At 41.2% G+C, this 27,688-nt stretch overlaps 1 protein-coding gene across 2 annotated transcripts in view; it reads left to right on the forward strand.

The window, feature by feature from the left end:
- Nucleotides 1-298: 298 nt before the first annotated feature.
- The window catches only part of LOC149187734 (testis- and ovary-specific PAZ domain protein), a 31,662-nt gene continuing 4,272 nt past the window's right edge, over nucleotides 299-27,688 (forward strand). The window contains exon 1 of one of the 2 annotated variants that reach the window (XM_089411455.1): nucleotides 299-929. In XM_089411455.1, coding sequence (XP_089267581.1) covers nucleotides 716-929 — 214 coding nt within the window. In that variant the 5' untranslated portion in view covers nucleotides 299-715. The remainder of the gene's footprint in view (nucleotides 930-27,688) is intronic. The other variant, XM_089411454.1, reaches the window with a different exon arrangement.

Here is a 27,688-nt window from a genome sequence, read left to right on the forward strand (position 1 = left end):
ACATCACCACCTTAAACTACACAAAAACATTTAATAACATTAATTTTATTAATTAAAATATAAATATTTATTTGAAATTAAAATTCCACACTCTTATATAATTAATAATTATTATATAATTTTTAATTAACGAAATTCATAATTGCAAACATAACCTTATACTAATTAAGAAGAATAATACTTTCCGTTTAACGATCTTATACCATGACCATCCGTTTACGTTGATTTGATTTCTTAAGCGTTCATAATGATTTTCATTTCTTACTTTAAAAGGTAAATCTTCAGGCAACAAATTAGGCGATGTGTAAATCCTGATTTTTGTGCCTAGTCTTCACATGGTCAAGATAAACAATGAATACCCACCCCTGTTTTGTGTCTAGTCTCCACATGGTCAAGATAAACAATGGAATCCCAACATCTCTCTGATCATTCAAAACAGATTAAGCACGTTAAACCGACTAAATAACAACGGACATTCCACAGGCGGCATCTCGCAGCAAAACCCAAGCACAGAAGATTTGCAGATATGTGCAATTTATATCCCAGCTGCTAAATTCAGCCTCACATTCCGTGGGTTGCTTAGGATGCACAGAATCACAGACATCAGCAATACCCAGACGGTCCAAATGCAATAAGGTATTGTAATCTGAGATGTCTTCCAGTGGTGGTGGAGGAGTAGGAGGAGGAGCTGCGGCATTTGTGAGACAGCGCTACAATGCATCTGGGTATTCGTCCAGCGGTGGAGAGGACTTGGAGGATGATGCATCGGGGCCTTCAGTGGATTATCGACCCCAATCCTCGAGGCTTAATGGGTGGTGCCAGCGACTTGAAACTCTCGTCTGGCTTGCTTCTGCTGTCTTCATCATTTACTGTGGAGATCTTCATTCCAATTTCTTCACACTGTTGCTCCGAGACGAACGAATCAAGAGGTCTGTATTCATATATATTCTGTTCTCTGGCAATGTGTCGGGGAATGTTATGTCAGTAGTCGTTTTGGGTTATGCTTTATCAGCCCTTCTTGATCTAATTGTTCATAACTATCCAGCACAGAGCATTCATATATATGTCACATATGTTGTTTTTAATGTCTCGTGTTCTGGGTAAGGCCATGGAATTGGGAAATGACTTTCCCTTAGGTGGAACTTATGTTTCATTTTTAGTTCTTTTAGACCAGACTTTCATCTTAGGTGCCAGGTCTGAGGTGTAGTTGTTCCATCCAAATTCACATGGGACTTGAATAATCTTAGGAGAATACCTGGTGCACAATCAGGAGTCAGAGCTAACCCTAGTTTATCCGGGGAATCTAGCTTAGCTAGCTAAATAAGAAAAGCATGCATTAAAACAAAGCTCGCACAGATAGAGACACAAGATGTCCTGGAACAATGCATTTCATTAACAGAATGAGTGTCCAGGGTTCTGCCTGAAAAATGTGCACATTATTTCTTTTGAAAGATGCTGATAGGAGAAGCCTCCTAGAAGGATCTAAACCTTTCTTGCCATCTTGGCACTGCTCATGTGGGAAGATTTGATCTCCGTCAGATGACGCATCGTAGAGCATGTTCTAAATGTGTTGCCACGTGCTTCGCATATTATCTGCAGATGAGAATGTGCAGGATCTTGCTGCCGGTACTGGTGCAGTTACTCCTTGGTGTGTCACACAGCGACATTTCACGTAATTGGCTCTGGGTGTGCCATGCTTCTCCTCTTGTGCCACCACAAGAATGGAATTTCCGTTGCACTACTTAGTACTCCATCACCCTTGACAGTGAACTAAAACCCCATAGGCATGCCGCTGAATTTTACCCAGAAGGATTTTTTAATTGATCTTGTTTTTGTTTTTCTTTTGGTACTGTGTGGGGGTCATCCATCTTCATTTAAGTTTCTTTATCATTCTCAAAGGTTATTTTCCAGCTTTATGTATGATTTTTTTCTTAATTTAGTGAGAAATTAGGTTCCTACATTCTTTTGGCACGGATACCTGGAGAGTTCTTCACCTAACATATGGACAAATTTTGGAATATTTAAGGGCCGTTTCTCACTTCTTATCAACTATGAATATAAGTTTAATTTGCCTTACTAGCCTTTTCACAAAGAATTCTGCTAAGCAATTGTGTTAGGATAAGATTAACATGGACCAATACCTCTGCCTTTTTCCCTATTACTAAATAATGCAATGAGGTGCTTACAAATGATCAGTCCAATTAATGTGCTAGACAGTATCCAAGGCATTTTATTTAAAGATGTATGGACTGTGTTAAACCTCCCCAAAGTGTTTTACTTTTATGAGCAGAGGAGATTTGCCATTTGAGCCTCACCACTTGTCCATCTAACAGGATTCGTGAGAATGGACATGGTTTGAGAAGGAATTAGATCAAGGGTCTGGGCATAAAGATTATATATGAGGTTTTAGAAGGGTACATACTTGGATCTGAATGAGGCACCACTTGCACGGACTTTTTAAAAAGTTCTAAACCATTGCTACTAAAGACTTTGGACTGGTTCTCTGTATACTGAACCAATGCTAATCCCCTTGATACAACTTATGCTTGATCCCTGTTCTCAATCGTTGCAGTACGAGAGCAAACTCTATTATCAACTATGAATTAGATTCGTGATACATTACTTAATGCTCAAAATCATATATTAACAAAACCATATAAAAAGTGTGAATAAAACATCAATAGCTTGGTATCCAATTCTCCATCAGCTCTACCAATAACAATAACAGGCCATTATCCAATTCTCTTTTGGCTCTACTCATAACATATTACAGGTTGCTTTATTTTAAAGGCATCTACTTGTCTAAATGCAGAACTAGAAGCACACAATGGGTGTTATATATTTCAATTTTCAAGTAGATCAAGATTCAAGACCCTGCTCCTGTCTGACCAAAATTCATAAAATAATTATATGCCACTATCCAATTCTCTCTTCACATACACTTTGTATTATTCAGCACCAAAAATATTTCTTTTCAACTTCTACTTTATAGATTGCTGGGCTGATTGAGACTTGAATCAGTATTGGAAATTACCTGTGTTTGTGTCAAGATAGGTTGTCAAAAAATGTTTCTAGAATGCATATATAGTAGATTCTCAGTCAAATATCACATATAATATGTTGGTGTAATGGTGGTTAAGCTCAACTTTGTGGTCCTTTAGTAGTCATTAAAGTCATTTACGATTCCTGATTCTTTAGTGTGCGTTATGGTGTTATGACCCCATGGGGGGCATATATTGGGTCAAACCATCTACATTTAATCCAATATATGCCCGCTTTGAGGTATGTTATGACTCCAAGGGGGGCATATATTGGGTGAAATGTATATCTTATGACCCCCCCTTTGACCCCAATGACGGGTCATAACATATACATTTAACCAAATATATCCCCCCTTTGGGGTCGTAACGTATAGCTTACATTGGTGGTTTGTAGTTGGGCTTTGTGGTCCCATATTTTTATGGGTTTTGGGCAGCTAATTTAAACCCCACTCCTATATATTTGAGGCTTTGCCTCATTTGTAATCACTATGTGATCCATTGATTTATTTGGGTATTGAGGATACCCACCATGTCTTGTGTTCTGTATTATTGATGTGTTGTTTGTCGTGTGTTCTGGATTATTCATGTGTTCTTTGTGTGGAGACTCTACTTTTCATGTGGAATTTTAATTTTAACTTCAATAAATATAAATATGAAAACTCTATATATAAATGAAATATATTGTAAAAAGGCTTAAGAAACTGAGAAACTGTAAGCACAATTTTCTTTTTAAACTGCCAGTGCTTGTATAATGTGAGAAATGTGTTAGTGAACAAGGAAATCCGTTGTTGCATCTTGCAGTTATCAACAGTACTGTACAGCATCCATGCAGTTGCTCACATTTTTTATTCATATCTAGCATGCAACATTGTGTAAATATATTACCTCTTATGATTTGTTGAACTTTTGGATGGTAAAAGGATTCGTGATCATGCCTACCCTGATCATGAACTTGGTGAACACTGTGAGCTTGATGTTTGTAAACATTGCAAGACAAAAGACAGAATACTTTAAAGACTTAGTACTCATAGACCATCTGGTGGGAATAAGTGGGAAAAGTAGGTAATTGGACAAAATTTAGTCGAAATCTGACATAGCATCAAATATAAATAGTATAAATCGAATTATCACGAAGGCAGAGTACAAAGAATGCCAGACCATAGTTTTTTTGTTTGTTTGACCATGGTGGTTTAGTAACTCATTGGTGTGATCTGGGCTAGGCCCAGGATGAAACCTTCCGGCTGCCACTATACCACCAAGAGTATATCCGATCTGCGTGTGAGATGAATATAACAGGAATATATGACTTAGCAAGAACTGAGACTACCCATATTGACCACGAAAGTTACTATCATCCATGGCCTATACCAGAGGGCAAATCAAATGTTTATTGAGTATTCCAGGTGGCTGTACTAGGTGAAGCATGCAGCAGATGGAAGCATAGATAAATACAAGGCTCTGTTCGTAATGACAGGATTTTCCTAGAGAGAGGGAGTTGACTATGGTGAGACCGTTGCTCCATTTACTAGTTATAATTCTATCGTGCCTATTACATTTTTAGTGTTAGCTTTTGATTAGCAGTCATATCAAATGGATGTAAAGACGTTGTGATTAAGGAAGAAGTATACAATAATCAACTGAAAGGGTTTGAGGTGCATGGGCAGGAGACCCATGTGTGCAAGTTGAAGAAAGCCCTTTCGAGGGTGAAGTAGGCACTGCATTCTTGGTACTTCAGGGTTGATCAGTACTTGTTAGATTTGGCTTTGCAAGTTGATAACAGAGCTAAGAGGTGAGATGTTGGAGCTACTACTGTCTATGGTGACAATTAGAGTTGTTTCACTCTTTGAGAATCGAATATTCCATGACCACTCCAAGCACTTTCTTCAAGACATGGTTTAGAAGGAACCAATAGCTCTAGAGCATGTTCAAACAAATCAACAGGCTACAGATATCTTGACTAAGCTCCTAGCAAAGGCGAAGTCCAAGATGTTTAATGAGAGACTAGGTTTGGTGGAGAACACTTTCCTTGCTAAGAGGAGTGTTAAATTACTTATGGTAGATCAGGCAGTCTTCTACACAGTACCAGGGTGCACTCAACTGATCTTCTTCAAAGTTAGCAGCTATAGCCGCTGATTTGTCAGTCAGTCTTCTACACAGTAACAGGGTGCACTCAACTGATCTTCTTCAAATTTAGCAGCTATAGCAGCTGATTTGTATAATAGATTGAGGGTACACTCATGACAGTGCATTCAATGCTTTGATAACTTGATGGCACAGCAGAGAGAGTGGAGGATTGTCATAGTTATGTAGGGATGAGTTAGGAGGGCATATGCATGTCTCCAACTTGCATGCACCGATGCTTAATTTAGTCTCTAGTTTAGGTGTAGTTTCTATGTTTAGAAAAGATTGGTTGCATAAAAGGTTTACCTATTTTGTGAGGGGCACAGACCCCAAGGATACCATATAGTAGTTGCTTTTTAGTTCTTGGGTTCCATTGCATGCATGCATAGACTTTGTCATCTTTAGTTGGGCACACTATCCTTGGTAGTAGTTTCCATGCATGAGGTTGCATAGCTCTAGAAGTTTTGGGTATGTTTTTTGATATTATGTTATAATGTGTGTCATTCATGACTAGATAATCACATCTTCTCTCTTCTTCCTATTGTATAAAGAAGATGCAAGGTGCATCACTATGCTAGTGAGCAAGTTTTTGTTTTCAGCTATTGCAGTTTATTTTCTTCTTTTCATATTCAATAGAAGATAGATGTGATTGCGAGTTGAGATCTATGTATTTGCTGTTCAAATTTTCAATGGCAGGGAATCACTCCTTATTAGATCACTGACCTATTCATCATTGTGATTCCTCTTCTACCAGGTCTCCTCCCATCGGTGAAAGTCTGTAAAGAGCAGGGAGCTTTCGCTGAGGTTATAGCGGGCTTGTGACGTACATAGGAGCTTGTACATTCGATCCCTCCTTTGGGATTTGATGGCGAGAGGTATTGAGCTGGTACTCGATGGCGCAGATTAGGCGGTTGGGTACATCCATGGCCGCGTTTCAGCAAAGGCCATGGATGGTACAAGGACCATATTGTTGCTGGGACCTAGGTGGGATTCCTCGCCACAACATGGGTTTGGTTAGTGATGGTATTAGCAGTGCGATGGATCCGGTGACTGAGCACCCACACACTTTCAGCTCTCCATCTGCACTATTGTCGGGTTGGATTGATTGTTAGTTTTTGTAGCATCAAAGGTATTCTAGTCTCGACACTTTGTGGAGAGGCTAAAATACATAAATTCTCCATAACCCATAAATTGTTTGTGGAAATTCCACCTAGAAGTGTCTCAATTAGATTATTAGCCTATTTTTGAATATTTCTTAGGTATAAACTTAGGGAAAGGGGTTAATTAATCAAAATTAATTGAGATAAGGTGTGAATCATCTAGAAACTCACACAGATCGACTGAGAAATAATCTGGGCCCTTGATTAAGTTTTAATCTTGGCCGTTGGAGGTCCAACAAAAGATTATAAGAAGAAGTTGATGGGTAGATGGAGAACACACTTGTGAGACACACATAGATCGATTTCCTTAGAGAGTTTAATTTTCCAGAGGCAGTAGCCAGAAGAGTTCGAGCTTTAGAAGGGAAGCAGAGATAAAGAGGGGCATGGACAATGATTTGGAGCAAGTTTTCCAGATCCTAAGAGGCAACACAAGAGGTCGAGTTATTCCTAGTGAGGCAGCGCAAAGGACTGCGTAGTTAGCTTCAAAGGGCAATTCGATTTAGCTATGGGAAAAATCGATTCAGCTTCCAGAGGCTTGGAAAGTCTTCTAGAAGGCCGGAGAATCATTTACCTCAGCAGATAACGACAAAACGACTTGATCAGAGCCAGTTCTGGGCTAGAGGTCCAAGGGTCTGCGCAAGCACAAAAAGAAGTCAGCGTGAGGGGTCTAGGAGGATGAGTTTCTGGAGCGAAGTTGTGTTGGGGTTGCTTGTGGAAGAAGGGGAATTCCCTTAGATAATTTTGGTTAGATTTTCATGCTATTTGGAATCTGGATAGCTAGTTTTCGGCGTCCAAATTGTACTCGGATTATTTCACTGTTGCTTAATAATATAAATCCCTCAGTTGCTGCACCGATTTCCTAAAGTTGGGTTTTTCTGGGGACTTTAGTCCAAAAATAAGTGTGTCAAATTTTATGTGTGTGTGCTAGCATATTTCTCAGTTTCCAACGCTATTGTTTTCCGTATTTTTATTTGTGAAGGTTGTAGTGTGATTTATTCGATATTTGCCGTAACAAATAAATTGTTAATTAATTAACAATTAGAAGAATTAATTCTAGTAGTTGCAATAGGATTTCAAACTTGAAAATTTTACATGGTATCAGAGCGTGATTGATTAGACGGGGAAGCTAAGAAACAGAAGTAGAAATTCCCTATTCAGAGGGAGCAACATGACAAATTTCTGGAGGCTGCAAAAGACTAAGCCAGGCAAATCAAATTGCTTGGGGAAGTTCGTTTTTTTCAGTGCAGGATTGGCAGGAAAATTTGGCTTGCCAGTTGAGTGATTCCGGTAGGCAGAGGGAGCAGCAACAACTAAGATTTTCGCTGAGCAGATTCCTTGTTTGGGTGCAGAAGGGTTTTGTAGCAGTTTGTAGTAGTAGAATTAGCGCTGAGTGGAAGAGAAATAACACACACAGAGGGAAAATTTCTCTCAGGGGATCTCAAGTTTTAGAGATCTAATTTTTCTAGTTGCAGATTGGTAGTAGCTGTGAGCATATTTCCTCACTCCAAAAGGGAGTGCATGTAGCAGATCCAGCAACCGAGTAGAGGGAAAGAGGGAGATTTTCGACCAGATCTAGAAATGGCCACAACTGGGCTTAGAGATCAGGATAGGTTGGAGGGAGCCTCCAACTATGTCATCTGGAAGGCTAGGATGTCCTTCCTTCTGGATGAATATGGCCTGAAAGTCTATGTGGAGAATGTGGTAGGAGTACCCTAGGATGTCGAACAGCTCAAGGAGTACAAAAAATAAATGGCAACAGGGTTTCAGACTTGAAATTTTCACATTGATAGGGGTGTAGGCAGACTCTGTGGGTTGTCCGGGGGTGTTGGGCATACATGGGATTGTAGGATGATCAACATACTCTGGCAAGGGCTAGCCGGAGGAGGTGGCATTAGCAGGCCATCAGACAAGGCATTTAATGGAGACAGTGCTCTCTTATTGGCATATTGTGTTGGTTTGGGGTAGCATCAGATGTGCTCTAGCCACTAAATTTGGTGGAGAGGTTGGGGCACATGAGATCTCCAATACCCAAAAAGGGTTTGGGCAGATTCTAAACAGTTTAGGAGATATTAAAATAATTAATATTTTTAATGGAGTCCCTAAGTTTAGTATTAATGTGGATTAATATAAAACTGTGTTAGAATGGTCCAATAGACATGGATCAAGCCAGATTTAATCTTAGTCGTTGATATGTCAACGAGAAAAGTATAAGAGGAGGCTTGAGGGTCACTTGGAGAGCACACCAGATGATCAATCATTCTATTATATAGAACGGGGTTTGCTAAGAGAGATAGAATCAGTGATTGGAGTTGCAACTGAGGGGCATTGAGTACAGAGAGACAGAGAGGCAGAGATAGTGCTGGGAGATCAACGCAGGAGCCAGAGAGAGTGACGTAGTAGCAGCCAGGGCTCACGCAGGGCCATGCAGAGGTAGCCAGGAGCTGCATAGTGCTTCAAAGAGGCCAGCGTTGCTGACGCAGAGGGCCAGAAGGCTGACGCAGGGCCTCTTGAGGTTGACGTAGACCGATTCAGGGTGACGCAGGGCTAGCGCTGGGCAGAGAGAGGCTGACACAGTCCAGAAAGGCAGATGCTGGGGTTTCTGGGGAAGATTGGCGCTGAGGAGTTGCGGGAAGGTTTATCCGGGGTTTCAGCTGGGAGATTTGTCTCAGATTGAGAGGTAAGTCGGATTTGGCACCCAGATTGTACTCTGAAATTGCTTAATAAGAAAACCCTCAGATAGCTGCACTGGTTTTCCCGCATTGGGTTTTTTGGGGGACATTGGTCCAAAAATAATGATGTCATGTGTGCTTGTTTCTGTTTCCTTCAGTTGATGATCTGTAATATGTTGAGCATGTACTAGTGTTTATTTTCAGTATCTACATTGTAAATAACTTGTTAAGTAACGGAACAAGTAGGTTGGAATAAATTAGTAAAGTGCATGGAGGGTTTCTAACTGGTAGACTTAGAAACTTCAATATGGTATCAGAGCGTGGTTTCGGATCATAGGAGAATTGAGGACATCAGCCGAGCGGAGCAATAGTAGTAGAAAACAACTGTCCCGAGTGACAAAAGTTGTTCCTAGCAGAGCAACAACAAGGGAAGGGTGACGAAGTGTTTGCGTCATCAACGGTGAGCCAGGAAGAGGCAGTGCAGAGGCCAAGGGAGGCAAAGGGAGGCTCACGCAGAGCCACGTAGAGGGCTAGAGGGCTGTGACACAGTTGGCTGAGGAGGCCGAGTTGCTGGTGCTGGGATTGCGCAGAGCCTAGGAGCTCTCACCTTCAAGTTGCTGGGGTTTAGGAGGCTGTGGGAAAGTTGCAAAGTGGCGCTGGGGGGGTATTGTAGTCAGAATAGTACCTGACAGGGCAAGGCCAAGGAGGAGGGAGTTGCTGCCAAGGCGGATTTCTAGCCAAGGAATTCGGATCAGTGTTGTTGTTACACAGACGATCGGAGAGGGGCAACTTGATGCTGGCAGAAGGATTTCCAGGAGGAAATTGAGACTCAGAGGGAGTCTAGAAGAGAACTTCTGAATGGGAAGTAGAGAGACTCAGCAGGAGTCGAACCGAGAACTTCCAAACGGGAAGTAGAGAGACTCAGCAAGAGTCGAACTGAGAACTTCCAGACGGGAAGTAGAGAGGCTCTGCAGGAGTCGAACCGAGAACTTCCAGACGGGAAGTAGAGAGACTCAACAAGAGTTGAACCGAGAACTTCCAGACGGGAAGTAGAGAGACTCAGTCGGAGTCAAACAGAGAACTTCCAGACGGGAAGTAGACTCAGCCGGAGTCAAATAGAGAACTTCCAGACGGGAAGTAGACTCAGCAGGAGTTGAACAGAGAACTTCTAGGTGGGAAGTAGACTCAGCAGGAGTCGAACAAAGAACTTCCAGGCGGGAAGTAGAGAGACTTGGAGGAGTCGATAAGAAGAGCAGAGAGATGGCTATGAATGGGCTGAGGGATCAGGATAGGTTGGATGAGGCATCCAACTTTGTCATCTAGAAGGCGAAGATCTTGTCTGTTCTATGTGCCATGAGTGCACACGCACCACTTGAGTGGAAGTGGGCAAACATCGAGCTGTAGTCAGGCGGACTACAGGCGATTGGGGCAGGATCCTCGAGGTACCCAGCCTCTTGGATTAGACCTTGCTACGGGAGCCCCAAAAAGGAGTAGCAGGACTGGTTGATGTGGGTAGAGTTGGATGCGGATGGAGCAGTAGAGAGAGCTACAATGTAGGAATCCTAGGACAATGCGAGGCTAGCAGGCTGCAACAGTGTCAGAGGCACGAGAGTGTTGCACTATGCAGGATGGCACAGAGAGGTGTGCAACGATGCGAGATGCAGGGAGTTGTTGCAGCAACGTAGAGGTCAGAGAGGGAGCACTTGTCACTGGCAAAGGGAGCTTCAACATCAGGAGGGTTTCTAGCCCAATAGAGAGGTCAGAGTTGGGAGATCAATTACTTACTTCTCAGTAACTGAGTTGCAGTGCAGCAGTGGGCAGCACGATGCAACATGATGAAAGGAGTTGCAGTGTGGATGCAATGTTGGGAGAAAGGACCAGCAACAGCACAAATGCAGAGGGAGTTGCAGTACGGATGTAACAGCGGTAGTGGCAGGGCCATGGGTAGTAGTACAAGATGTGGCAGTGCAAAGGATGTTGGGTAGCAGGCCTAGCATCAGCACAGGGATTGATGCTGGATGATCAGGGTGATACTTAGTGAGGAGTATTACTAGAGCACACTCCTCGCTAAGAGGGATTGTTGATTTGGGGTAACATCAAATGTGCTATAGCCACGAAATTTGGTGGAGAGGTTGGGGCACATGAGATCTCCAATACCCAGAAAGGGTTTGGGCAGATTCTAAACAGTTCAGGAGATATTAAAATAATTAATATTTTTAATGGAGTCCCTAAGTCTAAACTTAGGGAAATTAAAATATTAATGTGGATTAATATAAAACTGTGTTAGAATGGTCCAAAAGACATGGATCAAGCCAGATCTAATCTTAGCTGTTGATTAGGGACTTAATCTTGGCCGTTGATATGTCAACGAGAAAAGTATAAGAGGAGGCTTGAGGGTCACTTGGAGAGCACACCAGATGATTAGTCATTATATTCTCTAGAGCAGGGTTTGCTAAGAGAGATAGAATCAATGATTGGAGTTGCAGCTGAGGGGCATTGAGTACAAAGAGACAGAGAGGTAGAGCTAGTACCGGGAGATCAGCGCAGGAGCCAGAGAGAGTGACGCAGTAGCACCTCCTGAGGCTGACACGGACCCATTCAGGGTGAAGCAGGGCCAGCGCTGGGCAGAGAGAGGCAGACGCAGTCCAGAAAGGCAGACGCTGGGGTTTTTGGGGCAGATTGGAGTTGAGGAGCTGCCGGAAGGTTTATTCGGGGTTTCAGCCGGGACATTTGTCTCAGACTGAGAGGTACTACTGCCAAGGAAATTCTCTGTTGGGTAAGCCGGATTTGGCACCTAGATTGTACTTTGAAATTGCTTAATAAGAAAACCCTCAGATAGCTGCACCGGTTTTCTCGCATTGGGTTTTTCCAGGGACATTGGTCCAAAAATAACGGTGTCATGTGTGCTTATTTCTGTTTCCTTCAGTTGATGATCTGTAATATGTTGAGCATGCACTAGTGTTTATTTTCAATATTTACATTGTAAATAACTTGTTAAGTAACAGAACAAGTAGGTAGGAATAAATTAGTAAAGTGCATGGAGGGTTTCTAACTGGTAGACTTAGAAACTTCAACATATTGGACGCAAGAGCTACTAAGGCTAGGTGCAATAGTTCTGTTAGCATGTAGTGGATTCACTAGCAGAGTAGTGGATGCATGGACGCATGTGGGATGGCCGAGGATGCAGGGTGGTGCGACAGTTGGCGTAGGTGTTCAATGGTGCATAGAGTTGTGCCACAGAGTTCAGTGTTTTGCAGAGGAGCACAAAGGTGCATGGAGGAGTGCCGTGTTGTGCGGGCTTGCACTGTGGAGTAGGAGCAATTCACACCACCTCGAGGTTTTGCATGGAGTGACAACTACTTCGTCATAGGAGGGATACTAGATGATTCAGGTTGGTATGACGATTGGTAGTTGTGTCCAACAGTGCACAGAGGTGTGCAACTCGGTGCATTCATGTGCCAAGGGGCACACAAATACATGTTCTTATGCAGGGGAGCGTAGGGATGCTTGGCCATATGTAGTGATGTGTGATGGTTTCAATTGGGATTTTGGAGCATTACCACTAAGGAGGCCGCCTGATAGAGACAACAGGCATGCCGTTGGGTATTCTTCACCCAGGATTGATGAGAATGCAGATGAGCATCATTTGATGATTCCACGGGGACTCGTGTGCCACTCTCACTTCTACGTTGTTTGCAGGCGTAGAGGAGTTGGGTGTTGTCCCTTGATACCTTCATCATGAGCAACAAGACACAAGAGGTCTAGTTGAGACAGTTAGTTGGGACACAGAGTATCCAGGGAGAGGCTTCTCACTGGTGGCATTTGGTCAGGGCACAAGCTGATGAGTGCAAGCTTAGGGAGGTGACTGTGGGTGAGCTGCAGCGCGCACTATCGGAAAAACAACCCGAGTTGTTATGTGAGCACAAGGTACAGGGGATGGTAGTCCTCATTAGCAAGAGGATGCCTAGGCTCCAGGTAGTATCCAGGTTCATCATCAGGAGCTGGGAGAGTAGATTTCGCTGTGTGTTCTGGCAGGAGCAGAGCAATTGGTCATATGCAGGACAAATCCTTGATGTTAGGTGCCCATCCATTGGATACATACAAGGGTCAGGGATGAGGCACAGAGGGGTCCCAACAACCAACAACATGTCACAACAACAGGCAATGAGGATGGGGAGTTATGGAGCTCCAGTATGGGTATGGGATCCAGGGATCCAGTTGATCGGTGGGACACTCCATCATTTAGTGAGTACGGTTAAGATAGTAGGTGATCCAGTTCATTATCAGGTTGACATATGGGGGATCACCGAGGTCTTCATTATATGGCGAGGTAGGTGGTTATTCAGGATTGGGGCCAACCATGGAGTGACAGGCACGGGCATTGTTGGGTCACCTTGGTAGGTTGGGCATAGCCTTGATCATCACATATATTATGGCTAAGAGTTACAGGAGAGGAGGTTTTGGTATGAGCATATTAGGTGGTCAGTCATGACCAGAGTGTTGCGGGGTCGACAAGTCAGTTTCCTTCTGAGACTAGCATGGGTCTTGTTACCCACCACATGTGGGTAGTGTATATAGGAGAAATTTGTTACCCACCAGTAGCCAACAACCCTTTGCAGCCACTAGATAGCTCGATCATCTCTGCCACTTGAGCCAACCATGTCGTCCCTCGCCCACTTGTTATGATTGTATGTTTGAAGGTGGGCCTCTCGACCCCGAAGGTATGGCTTTTCATTGGTATAGTTGAGTAATTTTCCTTATTTGTCATGGGCACTTTTGGGCATGGATTGGTGGGGGGATTCGGTAGAAAGAGTGGGCTAGGTATGTACTCTTGTCTCCACTCCCCTATTTCATGGTTAACCTTGTACCTTAGTCCTGTGGGATCTCCTTCACTGAGCATTAGCTTTAGGGTTGGCACTACATGGGAAATCTTGATTTTGGTTGCATGGTCCCGCTTCTTGACGCCATATACATCACTCCCTTACGCTCATTCTAACCCCATTCATCTTTTTTCCCATTCGGGTCCACATGTGTCCACTGGGTCCACATAAGGTTAGCCTCCCCCTCCCGTTCTCCACACCTTGGTTCGGGCCTATAACAATGCCCTAGAGGTTGATGCAACTAAAAAGGAAAGAAAAAGCATAATTTGGCTACTCTCAACAGGAAATGTACCATAAAATGCAAAAGATGGCCAGGACATACAAATTTAGCACGTGGGCAAAAGCCAAACGTGAGCTCTACCCCTATTCATGGGCATCACCCTGGTTCCTATGGGCCCTTGATGAGCCCCCTCCACATTAAGGAACCCATGATTGTCCAACTCCTGTTGGGCAATGAAATGCCCCACCTTAAAAAGGGTCACCTACTGCTACATCCTACACATCATGCTCCCATCCCCTGGAGCCTCGAGCAATTATGAAGAAAAATCAATCAAAGGAAAAAGGCATATGATGAAGGGTGGAAAAACAAAGGGTGAGGTAACTCATGTACCACGCTTTGCTCCCTCCTATACACATACCCAAGTGTGGGCTTCCCTTATTATAGCTACCCTTTTGTCCCATGATCTGTGGCCTGGATCCTTCCCTTGATCCCACTTCGCTCCATTATTATATCATTTTCCACCTACCACTTGATGAATGGACCATGGATATGTCACCCCCTTTAAAGGTTGAAACCACCTAACAGGGTCCTTGATTAACCCCCTATTGAGTTTGGAGACACTTGTACATGCCACAATCCACCATGGAAGGACATGCCACCATGAGGTGCCACATTGATTCCTTGATTTGTAAGCTCTTTTACTTGACTATTTGAATGATTTGTTGTATTGGAGGGCAAGGGGACGTATTGGATCTTATGCAGGATTGTAGGTGGGTCTCCATTTGGGGCTTGGTCTCCCTATACGGGGTCCTAGCCCTCCAGAGGGCCACATTGGCACTTGTAGGGTGAGCGTTGAGAGCCATGGGCCTCCACCATAGCAGAGAGTACTTTATGGATCCCCAACACAACTCATTGATTGCTCGTGTTCCACCTTTTGGATGAGGATGATGCACCTGGTTCACCGTACCTAATCGACTCCACACTTGCACCATACACTTGGCAGATGTTCCAAGGTCCAGATGAGGACGTGTCTCACTGTAGGAGACAAAGGGAGGGATTATGTCATCATCCTAGCCCTTACAAGTGGTCTACAAGCATTTTTGATCCACTTGGAAACCCATGGGGATGTCCTTGTGCCCCCACACCCACTTGGGGGCACCACACGGATTTTCTTGGGCCAACCCCTTGTCCACTATCATGGCACACTCTGGACTTCATTAGGTCTCCTCAAAGGCCAAACGACTCATTTTGTTGATCATTCTATCCTCTTGAGAGGCTTATTCTTATGTTATTGAGCTATCTTGGTGGGCTTGTCACCAAGGGATGTTATTATTCCACATTATTTTATTATTTAGCTATCTAGGTGGGCTTGTCAACTAGGGATGTTATTATTGCACATTATTTTATTATTTAGCTATCTTGGTGGGCTTGTCACCAAGGGATTTTATTATTGCACATTATTTTATTATTGGGGACTCGATTAGGCCAAATTAGGCAAATCAAACTCATTAGAGATTGTATAAATAGATGAGAGGTGGTTCATTCTCTCATCATCACTTGGATTGGGTTTAGTAGCTCCTTGAGAATTTCTCATTCCTTTTGGAGGGCGAGTTTGGATTACATGGATGAATTTTGTTGTGTGGATTTTATCTTTTTAATCTTGGAGCTTCATTATTGGCATAATTTTATGAGTTGATGTACTCATTTGTACATGTAAGTAATCTTTTTCATGCTTATTCTTGTTATTTACTTTGTCACATGAAATGTTGCTGGGATTTTCGCTATACAAGTCTGAAATTTACTGCTTTGCTATACGAAATTGTGGAAATTTTGATATTTTGTAGCGTTGCATCATTGAATGGGCCATGTATGAATGGGTGAATGTTCCTAGAGATTATTGTTGTTAAATACATCTTGATAAGTCATCAATTATTGCATATCGAAGTATAAAGACCTTAAGTAGCTGCTCTCATGCCCTAATGCCATGCGAAGTTGCTTGAAGGCCTCCTTGATTGGGTAAATCCTTTCCAAAAATAAATTCTCTTTGACTCCATCTCTCCCAAAGGATAAGGCACTAATCCTTCCATAGGTGGTCACTTTTAAAGGATATTTTTCTCACCTCTCCTTCTCTTTATAGGCCTAGCCTGTATACGTTACCTAGGGCATCATTTTTCTCCCATTGTAGCCATAAAAAAAGTTTGATCTCTTGTCCATAATTGCACTAGGATTTTCTCTAGAGGCCCTCCAAATTTCAAGAAATTCTGACAGTGGGATCTTGAGATAAAGCAAGCCCTAGCTCAAGGATTGTTTCTTGCCCTAGGTTTCCCTTGGCTAGTGTCCTCATTTGGATCATTGCATTCAATTCTCCAAAGAAAATTTGTCCTTTGATCCTCTTCTCTTCCATAATTAGGTCAAGCCCCTCCTTGGTTGATCAACTCCAAATCCTTGACCTAATTCTAGGTCCACTTGGTCCCGTGTGGTCCCACAACCTTACAACTCTAATTCCACAAAGATCACATAAAGACCAATTCTCCATAAGGATCCTTAAGTCTAGGAAGCCCCTTGTCAAGGCATATCCTCTAAACCTAGGCTCAAGTGTCCTCTTAGCCCTTCCTAGAGAGCCTATCACCTTGCTTCTCAAGCAAGTAAGCTATTTAATTAAGTCTCTCTTGTGAATAGGCTTTAGGAATCACTCCTTATCCGATCATTGATCTATTCATCATTGTGATTCCTCTTCTATCGGGTCTCCTCCCATCGGTGAAAGTTCGTAAAGAGCAGGGAGCCTTAGCTGAGGTGACAGTGGGCTATCGCTCCATTGTTGCCCCTTTACCTAGTAGTTTCTCTATAGGATCCCCTCATATGACCCATGTTAGTTTGAGCAGTAACATTTTGGCACTGTTGCTGGTGAGGGAGCAGGTCTACCTCCCTAGTGAATTGTTGAGGAATTGCTTCATAGACGACATTTCAAATATTCCTCTGGTGACTCCATTCATTGTCCAAATCCCTAGATTGGTTGAAGGTGACAACATTCCTCCTATAACTAGGGTTGTTGCAAGAAGGGGATAACGAACTCCATCATTTGTTAGAACTACCCTTCTCCTTGAATTTGAAAAGGTTAAGAACACTACCCCGAAAATGGCATCGAATTCCAACATTGACCAACCTAAAATGACTAGAAGTGAGAGGCGTTTGGTTAGCATCTTTGCCCCTCTAAACTTGAGTGATGACTGTAAACCTTTACTCGAGAAATACAATAATTGGCTTCCCAAGTTCAAGGGTGATGCTACCATAAGTGCCCATGATCATGCGGATGAACTCTATTGGAACATTTCTCCTAGGATGATATTTGATGAAGATAGGATCATGATGCTTTTTGCTTTGTCTCTGGAAGGGCAAGCAAGGGAGTGGTACCTTAGTCTTCCCCCAGGGTGCATTGACAACTTTGACCAATTTGAGGACAAGTTCTTGAGAAGATGGTCATGTGATGCGCAAGGAACTTTCAACATTGTGAAATTTTATCAAATAACTAGGGGAAGGGAAGACATCAAAGAATTTATCCAAAAATTCGATAAGGTAGTTAGGGAAATTCTCGATCATTTGAAACCCCCTGATGCTAATATACTTGAAAAAGATTCATCAAAGTTGTGGGGGGTCATCTAACATATGCTCTAAGGGATAGGAAACCTAAGACTTTGGTATAGGCTAAAGAAATTGCCATGGAACTTGAACAAAACCTATGAATTTCCAAAATGGATGTAGATGAACACACTAAGGCTGAGGTTGAATTCAAGAAGGGAAAATCCAAAGGTCAACATGAAGAAACCCTTCTAGTGTTTCTTAAGAAGATAAAAAAACTCAATGAAGAAATGAATTCATGAGATAGGCTCTACATGAACAAGCTCATCTCCTTGGAAAGGGCCCAAAAGTCAAGTTATATCCCAAAAGGAAAACCTTTCCTTAGGATGCCTCTTATTCTTTTTCTTGTATATGGACTCTAGGAAAAGTTACGAGTTTTTTGAATTGTGCAAAGCCGCACATGATAGACGATGGTCATGGTTGTCCAAACTTCTGAATAAAGATAAGGATCTTCTATATAACACCCGTGTTATTACTCAGGAGTTTGATCCCCAACCAAACTGGACACTTCCAGATATTGATGTAGATAAGATTTATAATATGCCTGTGTTTAAGTTCAAAGCTGCCAATCTTTTCCATTTTACTTCTGTTAACATTCCAATCTCTCTATCGCAACAAGTCTACCAGGTTCCTTTAATCAATAGAGAAGATGTAGAATGGGGTCTTGAGAACGGTTTTCGGTATATCCATATCAACCTTATACAATTTGGTATTAATCCTTTGGTGCAACTAGGATTAAATACTTCCTGTTTGACTTGCGTCCTCGACTCCAGAGCCAATGAGTTTAATGATGCCTTGCTTGGTGGATTTCAAAGTCCTTTGAACAATGGTCCTGTTTGGTCCTTTGTAATCCCTAGGTATCAAGTATCATTGACAGACCCTTACATCAATGAGTTTTTGCAAGCCTTTATTCAATTCCATGGATTCAATTTTGCTCCTCAAACATAGATAGCCCAGCTACACTCTACAATGTGTATTCGTTTTGTTACATCTACTATGCCACCCATAAACCCAAAACTGCACAAGCGAGCACTCAAAGAAGGTGTTGTAATTGGCCCCGGTAACGCCACCCCACTCCAGATTGGGTTCAGTGAATTAACTCTTCCTGATGAATGGTCAAGTGCATATCAACTTTTGTCGCAAAAATATCCCCAATTGGCTAGCACCTCCCATCAATTGAGAGTTGTTCCCACAAATGATGGTAGAACTAGTCTGAAATTTCAATCTATGAATCCGTTGAGTCGTAGTCTATCGACCAGACTTGATAAAAGTCCTATTGCTCCCAAGTTGTCAGTTTCCTCTATTCCTACTACCAGTTTCCGTAGTCATGTACAGACACATAAGTTCTGTTCTTTGCACTCCTGTGTATATTGTCAGGATAATACAAAAAATCCAAAAAAGAAGTACCAGTATATTGATGTTCCATCCAGTTCTCAGTCACACCATGGCCAACACTCTGATTGTCCAGATTGTATTATGATTCCTGCTCCAGATATTAAGATGTATAGTCTGCCCTGCGAAAAATCCAACAATAAGCCTATACTCCCAGAAAGAACTCTAGAGCCTGGGAATAGTACTCCCGAGTTCCAAAATGGAACCATGCAGAGTGACCTACAATTTCTACACTATCGTACTACTGCTGATCCTGAACCAAGTGAGCAAACAAAAATGCTTAATTATGTCAATTATCAGTCTGTTTGCCTTGCACAAAACTTAGATGACTTGGCCTGAGATGTGATGGAGGTCAAGGAACATGTTAAGAAATTGCATCAGACATTTGACACTCTTTATGCTCACCAAGATGGTTAAACCGAAAAACTGCAGGTCATTACAGACCAACTAGGTGTGATTAGTAAAGCAGTTTCCAATTTTCAAAGTTCAATGCCAAGGCCACCATCCTCACCTCATTATGAAGATGTTGAACAAGAAGGAACAAAGTTTAGCTATCATAAAGCCACCAAAAGCTCCTCAAGTCTTGTTCTGAAGAATATCTCTGATTTAGATATTTTGGATAAACTTAATCAGGGAAGAAAATTGGCTTGTGAAAAGCTAAATCTTGTCAAACAGAAATTACAAGAATTTTCTATTTCTGAAATCAAAATGACAGGTTCAGAAGAAGTTGGAGAATCTTCTAATAAGCACAAACATACTGGAAATTTTAATTTCTCCAATAAAACTCCCAAGACTTCCAGATTAGACCTGGGATCTCAGCCACATAGTAGTCCTTTCTCCAAATGGACTAAACAAATGAGTGATATTGATGCCAAGGAAGAAAAACCGTCTGACTTTAGTAATCAGGGTAACGCATTATTTATTAATTTTTAGAACAAAGATCAGACATTGATTTGTTGCAAAAGATAAATGCACGGGGATTCCAAAAGAAAGCTGATTCTAAAGCATCGTCGAAGGATGTGGTCATCCAAAATTCAAATCACTTGGGCACTAAAGGTAATGCTAGATTATGGTGGGATAAGCTTTACCAGAGCAGAACAATTAGAAATCCTTGACCCTGATGACCCTCTACAAGCTATACTTGAAGCCCTCTCTCATGAATTTCTTGGGATCCCGATCATCCCAACTGATGCAGACCATTATGCTCAGTTATTCATGAGCCAAAGATTATGTAGTCTTGAATTGCTTGCAGACTACTACTGCACCATGACAGGAAAAATTCTTGAGTTAGTTCATCAGTTTCTCTTTGCTGAAGGAATTTCTATGGAAACACTTTCATTGGCTGCATTGCATCAACATATACTCACCACACTCAGAAATGAATGTGCTGCATATAAAACAAAGAAGAATGTGAAGAAGCAGTTGCATTTTAACCCCAATATTTGTGACTCCTTTATAGAGACTTATAGGTTTGGATTGCTAAACTCCAAGAAGGGTTCTCAGAAAAACCAGAACCATAAGTGTTATTGTTCTTCGAAAGGGTCTAGACAAAAGAAAGAATATTTCAAGAAAGATTCCCAGAAGTTTAAAACGTCTCCTAGATCCAGATATGTCTTCAGAAGAAGAGAAAAACTAACAAAAGGATCTACGTGTTTTATCTGTGGGAAAAGTGGACACTGGGCTAACAAGTGTCCTGATAAAAAGAAAGGAGTTCAAAACAAAATATGTGAGTTATTCACCACCACATATAATCCTGCTGATTGGGATCTGGTTTCACAATCAAATTCTGACTATGAATACTTTTCTGTATATAGTGACTGATTTTGATATAGAAAATAATTTCCAGAAAATGTCTATATCATGTTCTTCTAGCAGTGATGACTCTACATATATTTCAAATTGCCCTATGTTTTCTGTACAAAGTTCAAGAGAAATGCTTCAGTCTCTCCAAAAACAAAAAGATGCTCTTGCTCCAGGATTGGTAATTCCTCGACGAATACTCCAAGCAAGGATAAATAAATTAAAAGACTCTTTGGAGTTACAAAATAATGAAACAAAATTAGATCCTGAGGAGTGGTATAAACCCTCCTATGCTTCTGTCTTAGAACCACTCCCTTGCTCATGTTCCAAGGAAGAAAAGATTTTGGATGAAATCCGAAAGACAGAAGAAGATATAAAAAATAAACAAAAGAAGATGATGGAATTAGCAGATCAGATTCAACATCAAGTTTAGAGACTTGATGAAATGAATTCAAAGTTTACAGCTTTGGTCCTGGCTCGTGCAGATATACCAGCAGTTAAGGTAGAAGAAACATCTCCTAAACCTGTTCTTGATATCAGTTCCATAGGAGATCGGATGGTCATCCCCATTGGGATTAAAACTGATGGTTATAAACAGTATGAATTGGATGCACAGATCGACATAGGGGCTATGTGTAGCTGTTGCAAGTATAAAGTCATTCCCTCATACTTTTGGCTGCCTACCTAGTTGCATTCCAAAGCTGTTAACAAACAACTCATGAAGATTTGATATTTTGCCCCTGATTTTCCTATATTGCTTGCATCTACTCTTGTTTATGTCACCCTGTATAACTATGATACTGGTTGTGATATGCTATTGGGACAAGATTTTGTGAAAAAATATATGCCTATCATAGTTGACAAAGATGCTATTACATTCACTGTGCAGCAAGCCAAGATAGCAGTCCCAGTTAAAAGCAAATATGCAATCCAAATTAAGACAGATACTCTAGAGACTATTGAAGAATCTGTTCAGGACTTGGCAAAAATTCAAAAGATAATCAAGCATGCTAACCTACATGGCCAAGACTTGTTAAAAGATATTGTCTCCAAACTCCAGAAGGATTGCACTTCAGAACATCCTGATGCCTTTTGGTTTAGGGAAAAATATTTTGTAAATTTGCCTTTTAAAGATGCTCAGACCCATCGAGCACAAAAAGCATCTGCCAATCACATGAGTCCCTTTGAACAAGAACTTTGCAGGAATGAAATAAAACAGTTGCTTGAGAGAAAGCTCATTGAGCCCTGCAAAAGCCCATGGGCCTGTCCTGCATTCTATGTGAACAAACATTCAGAGCAAAAAAGGGGTAAGAAAAGGTTGGTAATCAATTATAAAGTTCTAAATGATGCATTACTCCCAATTAGATATCCCTTGCCAAACAAGGAGATCCTTCTCTCTAAGATTGCTAAAGCCAATATCTTCAGTAAGTTTGATCTAAAAAGTGGATTTTGGCAGATTGACATTGCTCCAGAAGACAGGTTTAAAACAACCTTTGTGGTACCAGGAGGGCAATATCAGTGGACAATGATGCCTTTTGGGTTGAAGAATGCCCCATCCAAATTCCAGAAAAGGATGGAAGATATTTTTCGGGATTTACCATTTGTCATTGTGTACATAGATGATTTGTTGATTTTTAGTAGAGATATTCAGCAACACAGACAACATTTAGAAATATTCTACCAGTTTGTATATAAGCATGGTTTAGTTTTGTCTCTCCTGATAAGTTCATTATTGGACAAACAAAGATTGATTATCTTGGTCTGGTAATCTCACAAGGTAAGATTGAACTCCAGCCTCACATATTGCTTGCTCTCTTAAATTTTCTTGACCAACTACCAGATGTCCAGACAGTGCAAAGATTCTTAGGCGCACTAAATTACATCAGATAGTTTTATGCCGAACAAGCTCGCGACACCAGAGTTCTACAACAATGTCTCAAATCAGGAGCTTCATGGACCTCTGCAATGACTACAATTGTCCAAATAATTAAGCAAAAAATACAGCAGTTGCCACCATTGTCTCTACCCCAACCAGATCTTCCATTTATCCTTGAGATAGATGCTTCTGACACATGTTGGGCTGCAATACTTCTACAAAAACATCCCAGAAAAGAGGAAGTTTGTGCTTATGCATCAGGTACATTTTCAGACCCTCAACTCAAATACCCTTCCTCACATAAAGAAATTCTTGCAGTAAAAAAGGGCATTAAACGTTTTAGACTCTTCCTTAAGAGTGTTCATTTCACTGTTAAGACTGATCTAAAACACATGAAAGGGATGTTGAGTAATAAAAGATTACTTGAACAAGGCAACTCTAGAATTCTCAGATGGGCATTATGGTTGGAAGGATTTGATTTTGACATTGTCTACAAGGCCGAAAAAGAAAATTATTTAGCAGACTTGCTCACCAGAGAAGGAGCAGCCTCCAGCAAGTATTTTGAGTTGAAGAAATTTGAGATTGGTGAAAGTTCTTCCTCTAGGAAAAAAGCTTCTATTGACTTGTGTCCCTGCTGTACATACACCTTTTGTTGGGATTGTTTTACTTCAAGGATAAAGGCCTTACCAGTTGAAATTCAAAGGATGATTTTGGAAAGATGGTTTAATTCATCAGAAGGCCGACACAGTTATGATATTAACTAGTGTCTTATACAAAATGATCATGTTTACTTTGGTTAGGCAAGAGCTCCATATTCCAGGATAATCTATATATTTGACCCAAATCTCAGTTGGATTGAATATTATGGTATTCACTAGTATGCCAGAGCCTTTGAAAGAATCTCTGTCATTATGTATTGTGAGGATATTATGTCTCCATTCTGACACTGGAGTAAATGGATGGATATACTAATGGTTTCATATGTCCCAAGAAAAGAAGATTTTGATTGCAGAAGTCCATATAGAACATTATCAACCTTACAGAAAGAAATGGAAGAAGGAGCTCTCAGATATGATATTTTTGAGTTCGATCTTCTGTATAGAGGCACAACAGTTGAAATCAACCATGATAACAGTTCTCCATTTGGCCATAACTTTACAATTAGTATTGAGTATTTTGGAGAAGTTGGAATCCCTCCAGATAAGTTGGATCCTCACATGTCATTTTCACCTTTCTTTGCCTGTTTTGGTCATGAACCTCCATGGTTAAATCAAATCATACCTGGCATCAATTTGGACTGGCAAGCCCCATATCATGATGAAAGTTTTAATGATTCAAATTATGATTCTGACAAGAGTCCTAAAGGATCTTATTGATTAAATCCTCAGGACAATAATTCAGAACTTTTCTCGGCTTTCGAGGGTTCTTCGTAAATGAACATCCTCTTTGTACAAAACTTTAAGTACAATTATGCATGCTTTTGTGGGTTCCTCTGGGTGGAATCTCCACTGTGTATTTACTTTTACTTTACTTTCATGAATAGTCTTTTACTTTAAGGACAAGAACATGTCGGTTTTGTGGGTTTCCCATGAAAACATCCACTGTGCAAAATATTCCTAGTACAAAATTTAGATATCAGATCTAGCTTTTGAGATCTGGTATTGATAGATGGAATCCAAAGTCTTTGGAACTTCTCTATATAAGGGAGAGGGGACTCTTCCTAAATCACTTGTAATTTTCTGAGAGTTTCTATAATAGAAAACTTGTCTTTGTGTGTTTATGATCTGAAAATTGAGTTCTTGTGATCATTGTAATCTATCTATTCTTGTGTACTCTGAAAATTCTGGTTACTTGGCATCTAATTGGTAATAAGCAAGAAGTTGACTCCATAAGGCACTGGTCTCACATTCAAAATCTGATCTAATCTTTAAGTCTTGCTAAAATCAACCAAGTAGCTAGGCCATTTAGTTATGTCTCCCAGACTTGTTGGTTGCCAATATGTCTTGCATTTTTATCTTCCATAGGGACTACCTCCCATAGCCTGTTGTTGGGAGACAACTAGAACAGAGAGGTCAAGGATCAGAGTCACAACCCTTGACCTGAGTCGTTGTCGCACTGTCCCTGTACAATCTGAGTGAAAACAGGTCCATTTCAAAGATGCAACTCACAAGGAGTGCAAAACAACCAAGTAATAACATGCAACCATGAACATGAAAGGGACATCCATGGCATCTCAATATGCCGAATCAACAATAGCAATATTTATAAATTAAACAATGATTACTGTAGGTTTTAATCCCATACAGAAATTACCTGCATACGAATTCAAAAAATAGAAAATAAACAATGGTGAGAGCATAAAACATAAAACAGATATACACAGAGACTTTCCCCTAGATCCCAAAACTGGGACTACCAGATTGATTTTTCATTATTTTCCTTTCAATGTTACAATACATATATATATATGCTGAAGCATCCATAAACCTCAATCCATTAAACCTGGATTAGAACATAACCGTAGCTCCCTTGACCGGATGTACAAAATACCATGGGCAGAAAACCATCATGCCCAAAACCACGCACAAAAGCATAGGTAGGTCCGCCCACTTAATATAGGGTCCAATTTTTTTTTCCCCGGGGCACTCCCTTGAACCCTGTAGAGGGGGGCTACCGCCCCCCGCCCCCCTCAAACCCCCCCTGTGACCCCCTTGCTGTGCCCCACGCAACGAACGAGGAGCACTCTTGCCCCCCCCCTGTGACCCCGCCGCACATGGGGCTAGTTGTGGAAAGAATATAACACACACACAACAATTACAACAAGAGATAGGGACGGTGAAACTGTTGAAATTTGGGGCAGCTTTGGGATAAATTACCCCAAGGGAAATCCAATTACCCCAAGGAAAAATCCATCTTGTCCCAAAAGAGAATTTGAATTTGACAAAAAGAAATTTCTATTTTGGCACTCCTCTCATTATTATGTGACGTGATAAATTTTTTCAGGCAAAGGCATTTATTAGCAATTTGAATTTATGTTTTTCCCTCTAAATGCACATGTTGGCCTCATAATGTTTCAAGTCTGCTTGCCCCAAAGGTCGTGATCTTTTGCATGTGGAAACAACTATAAATTGGCACCTATCCTTCATTTTGGGCATTCAATTCAGATTTCTGTGGCATATCTTCTGCGACCTATTGGAGGTATCATCTGTGCCCTATTGGAGGCTACATCTCCGCCCTATTGGTGGCTACATCTGCGGTCAATCTCTGAGATTAAATGTGGCCTATCTCTGTAACCAATGCGGCCTTCTCTGTGGAAGAAATGGACGAATGTTATGACACATATTTTCTGTTTGATTGGCCTAGCTTGTGCAATGTATAGGGCCAAGTTTGGAGACAGTCCTGGGCGTTTTTTTGAGCATGGATTGGTGGCTAATTCTCTGTGACAAGGGCCACTATATTTCTGTGTAATTGCAGGGAGGGCCGAGCCCTTGTTTCTGTGTAAACAATGGTCATATGATCTATTAAAAGGGACTGAGATACTTTGAAGCACAGTGCAGAGCTTCAAGACTTGAGAAACAAGGATAGTGTGGGTGTCACAAGAAGCCCTAATCAGAGGGCCGAAAATCTGAGGGCTTGAGCTGAAGTCAACTAGGTAAGTATTATGGTTAGTTTTCAGCGTGTGTGATTGATCGGTAATGTATGGTGGCTGGGCTATTGCGTGAGTATTGAATAGTAGTAAACGCGTGCCCTAGTAACTGTTTTGGAGAAATAAAATCACTGTGTTTGGGCTGCCATGTGTGCCCTAGGTAATGCGACTTCTGTGAGACAAAGCTCATTCAAGTGGGCTGCCTTGAAATCCCTGGATCTGTCTTCTTTGGAGGAGCCAAAGAGGGCTAGTTATCAAGCCGTTACTCATTAAGTTGCGGAAAGGTCATCATCTATGATTTGACAGTGATATATGGTTTGAATGACAGTAATATATATGTTAGTAATGTGATGTGTGACAATGATATATGGCCATGGTACAACAGTGTAGTATGGCAGTGATGTATGTCTAGTGTGACAGTGATATATGACAGAGATACTTATTCCTATATGGCATGATACTTGTAACTTGTTCCTTTATGACAGTAATGTATGCCGTGTCCTTATGAAAGGGATGTATGGCAGTATGGCAGTAAGGACAGCGATATGATCATGACAGAGATGTATCCTACCTACAGTGATTTGGAGAGAGCCCTATCAGAGATCTTGAGAATGCCTCTGTGACTGACATATGAGGATCATGTATGATCCCAGGTTGGTCCTATGAGGCCTAATGTGATTGATGATGAAAGACGTGTCTCATTATATTTGTACATTGTATCTCAGCTGAACATTTGATGAATATCTAAAGAAGAAGAAGAATTGATTTTTGGGTTTTCCCCCTTGTAGGGTTTTGCCCTGGTTTCCGACCAAAATCCTGGTGTCTCTATTGTGTATGCTTTTCTTTTGTTGATCCTTATTGTTGATGTTATTATTCTCTCTATATAATTGATTATGATGATATGGGGTGAATGTAACGTGTACATTGTTGAAGAAGTTTAAAAATGCGATTATCTACAACAGAGAACAATATAGCCCTAAAATTAACAGAAGCCTCTACCCAATGTCTTTTATTGGAGCAAAATTGCCCTTTTTTAAAGATTACATTGACAATTTGGAAGATTAATTTCCAGCTATCAAATCAACCCACGAAAAGTAGAAAAAAGATGAAAACTTCAATTTGAACTCATCCTTCCCCCAATCCTCCCAAATATTTTCAACTAAGTGCTTGGAGGAGAATTTCCTATATTCCAGTCATGCCTCTAGCAAATGAATCCTAATTTTATATCTTTCAAATAAAACCCTGAT

The sequence above is a fragment of the Pinus tabuliformis genome, chromosome 3_1 (assembly GCF_031772625.1).
Source record: "Pinus tabuliformis cultivar Carrire ecotype Pingquan chromosome 3_1, CPIR1, whole genome shotgun sequence".
In the NCBI taxonomy this organism is placed as follows: Eukaryota; Viridiplantae; Streptophyta; class Pinopsida; order Pinales; family Pinaceae; genus Pinus; species Pinus tabuliformis.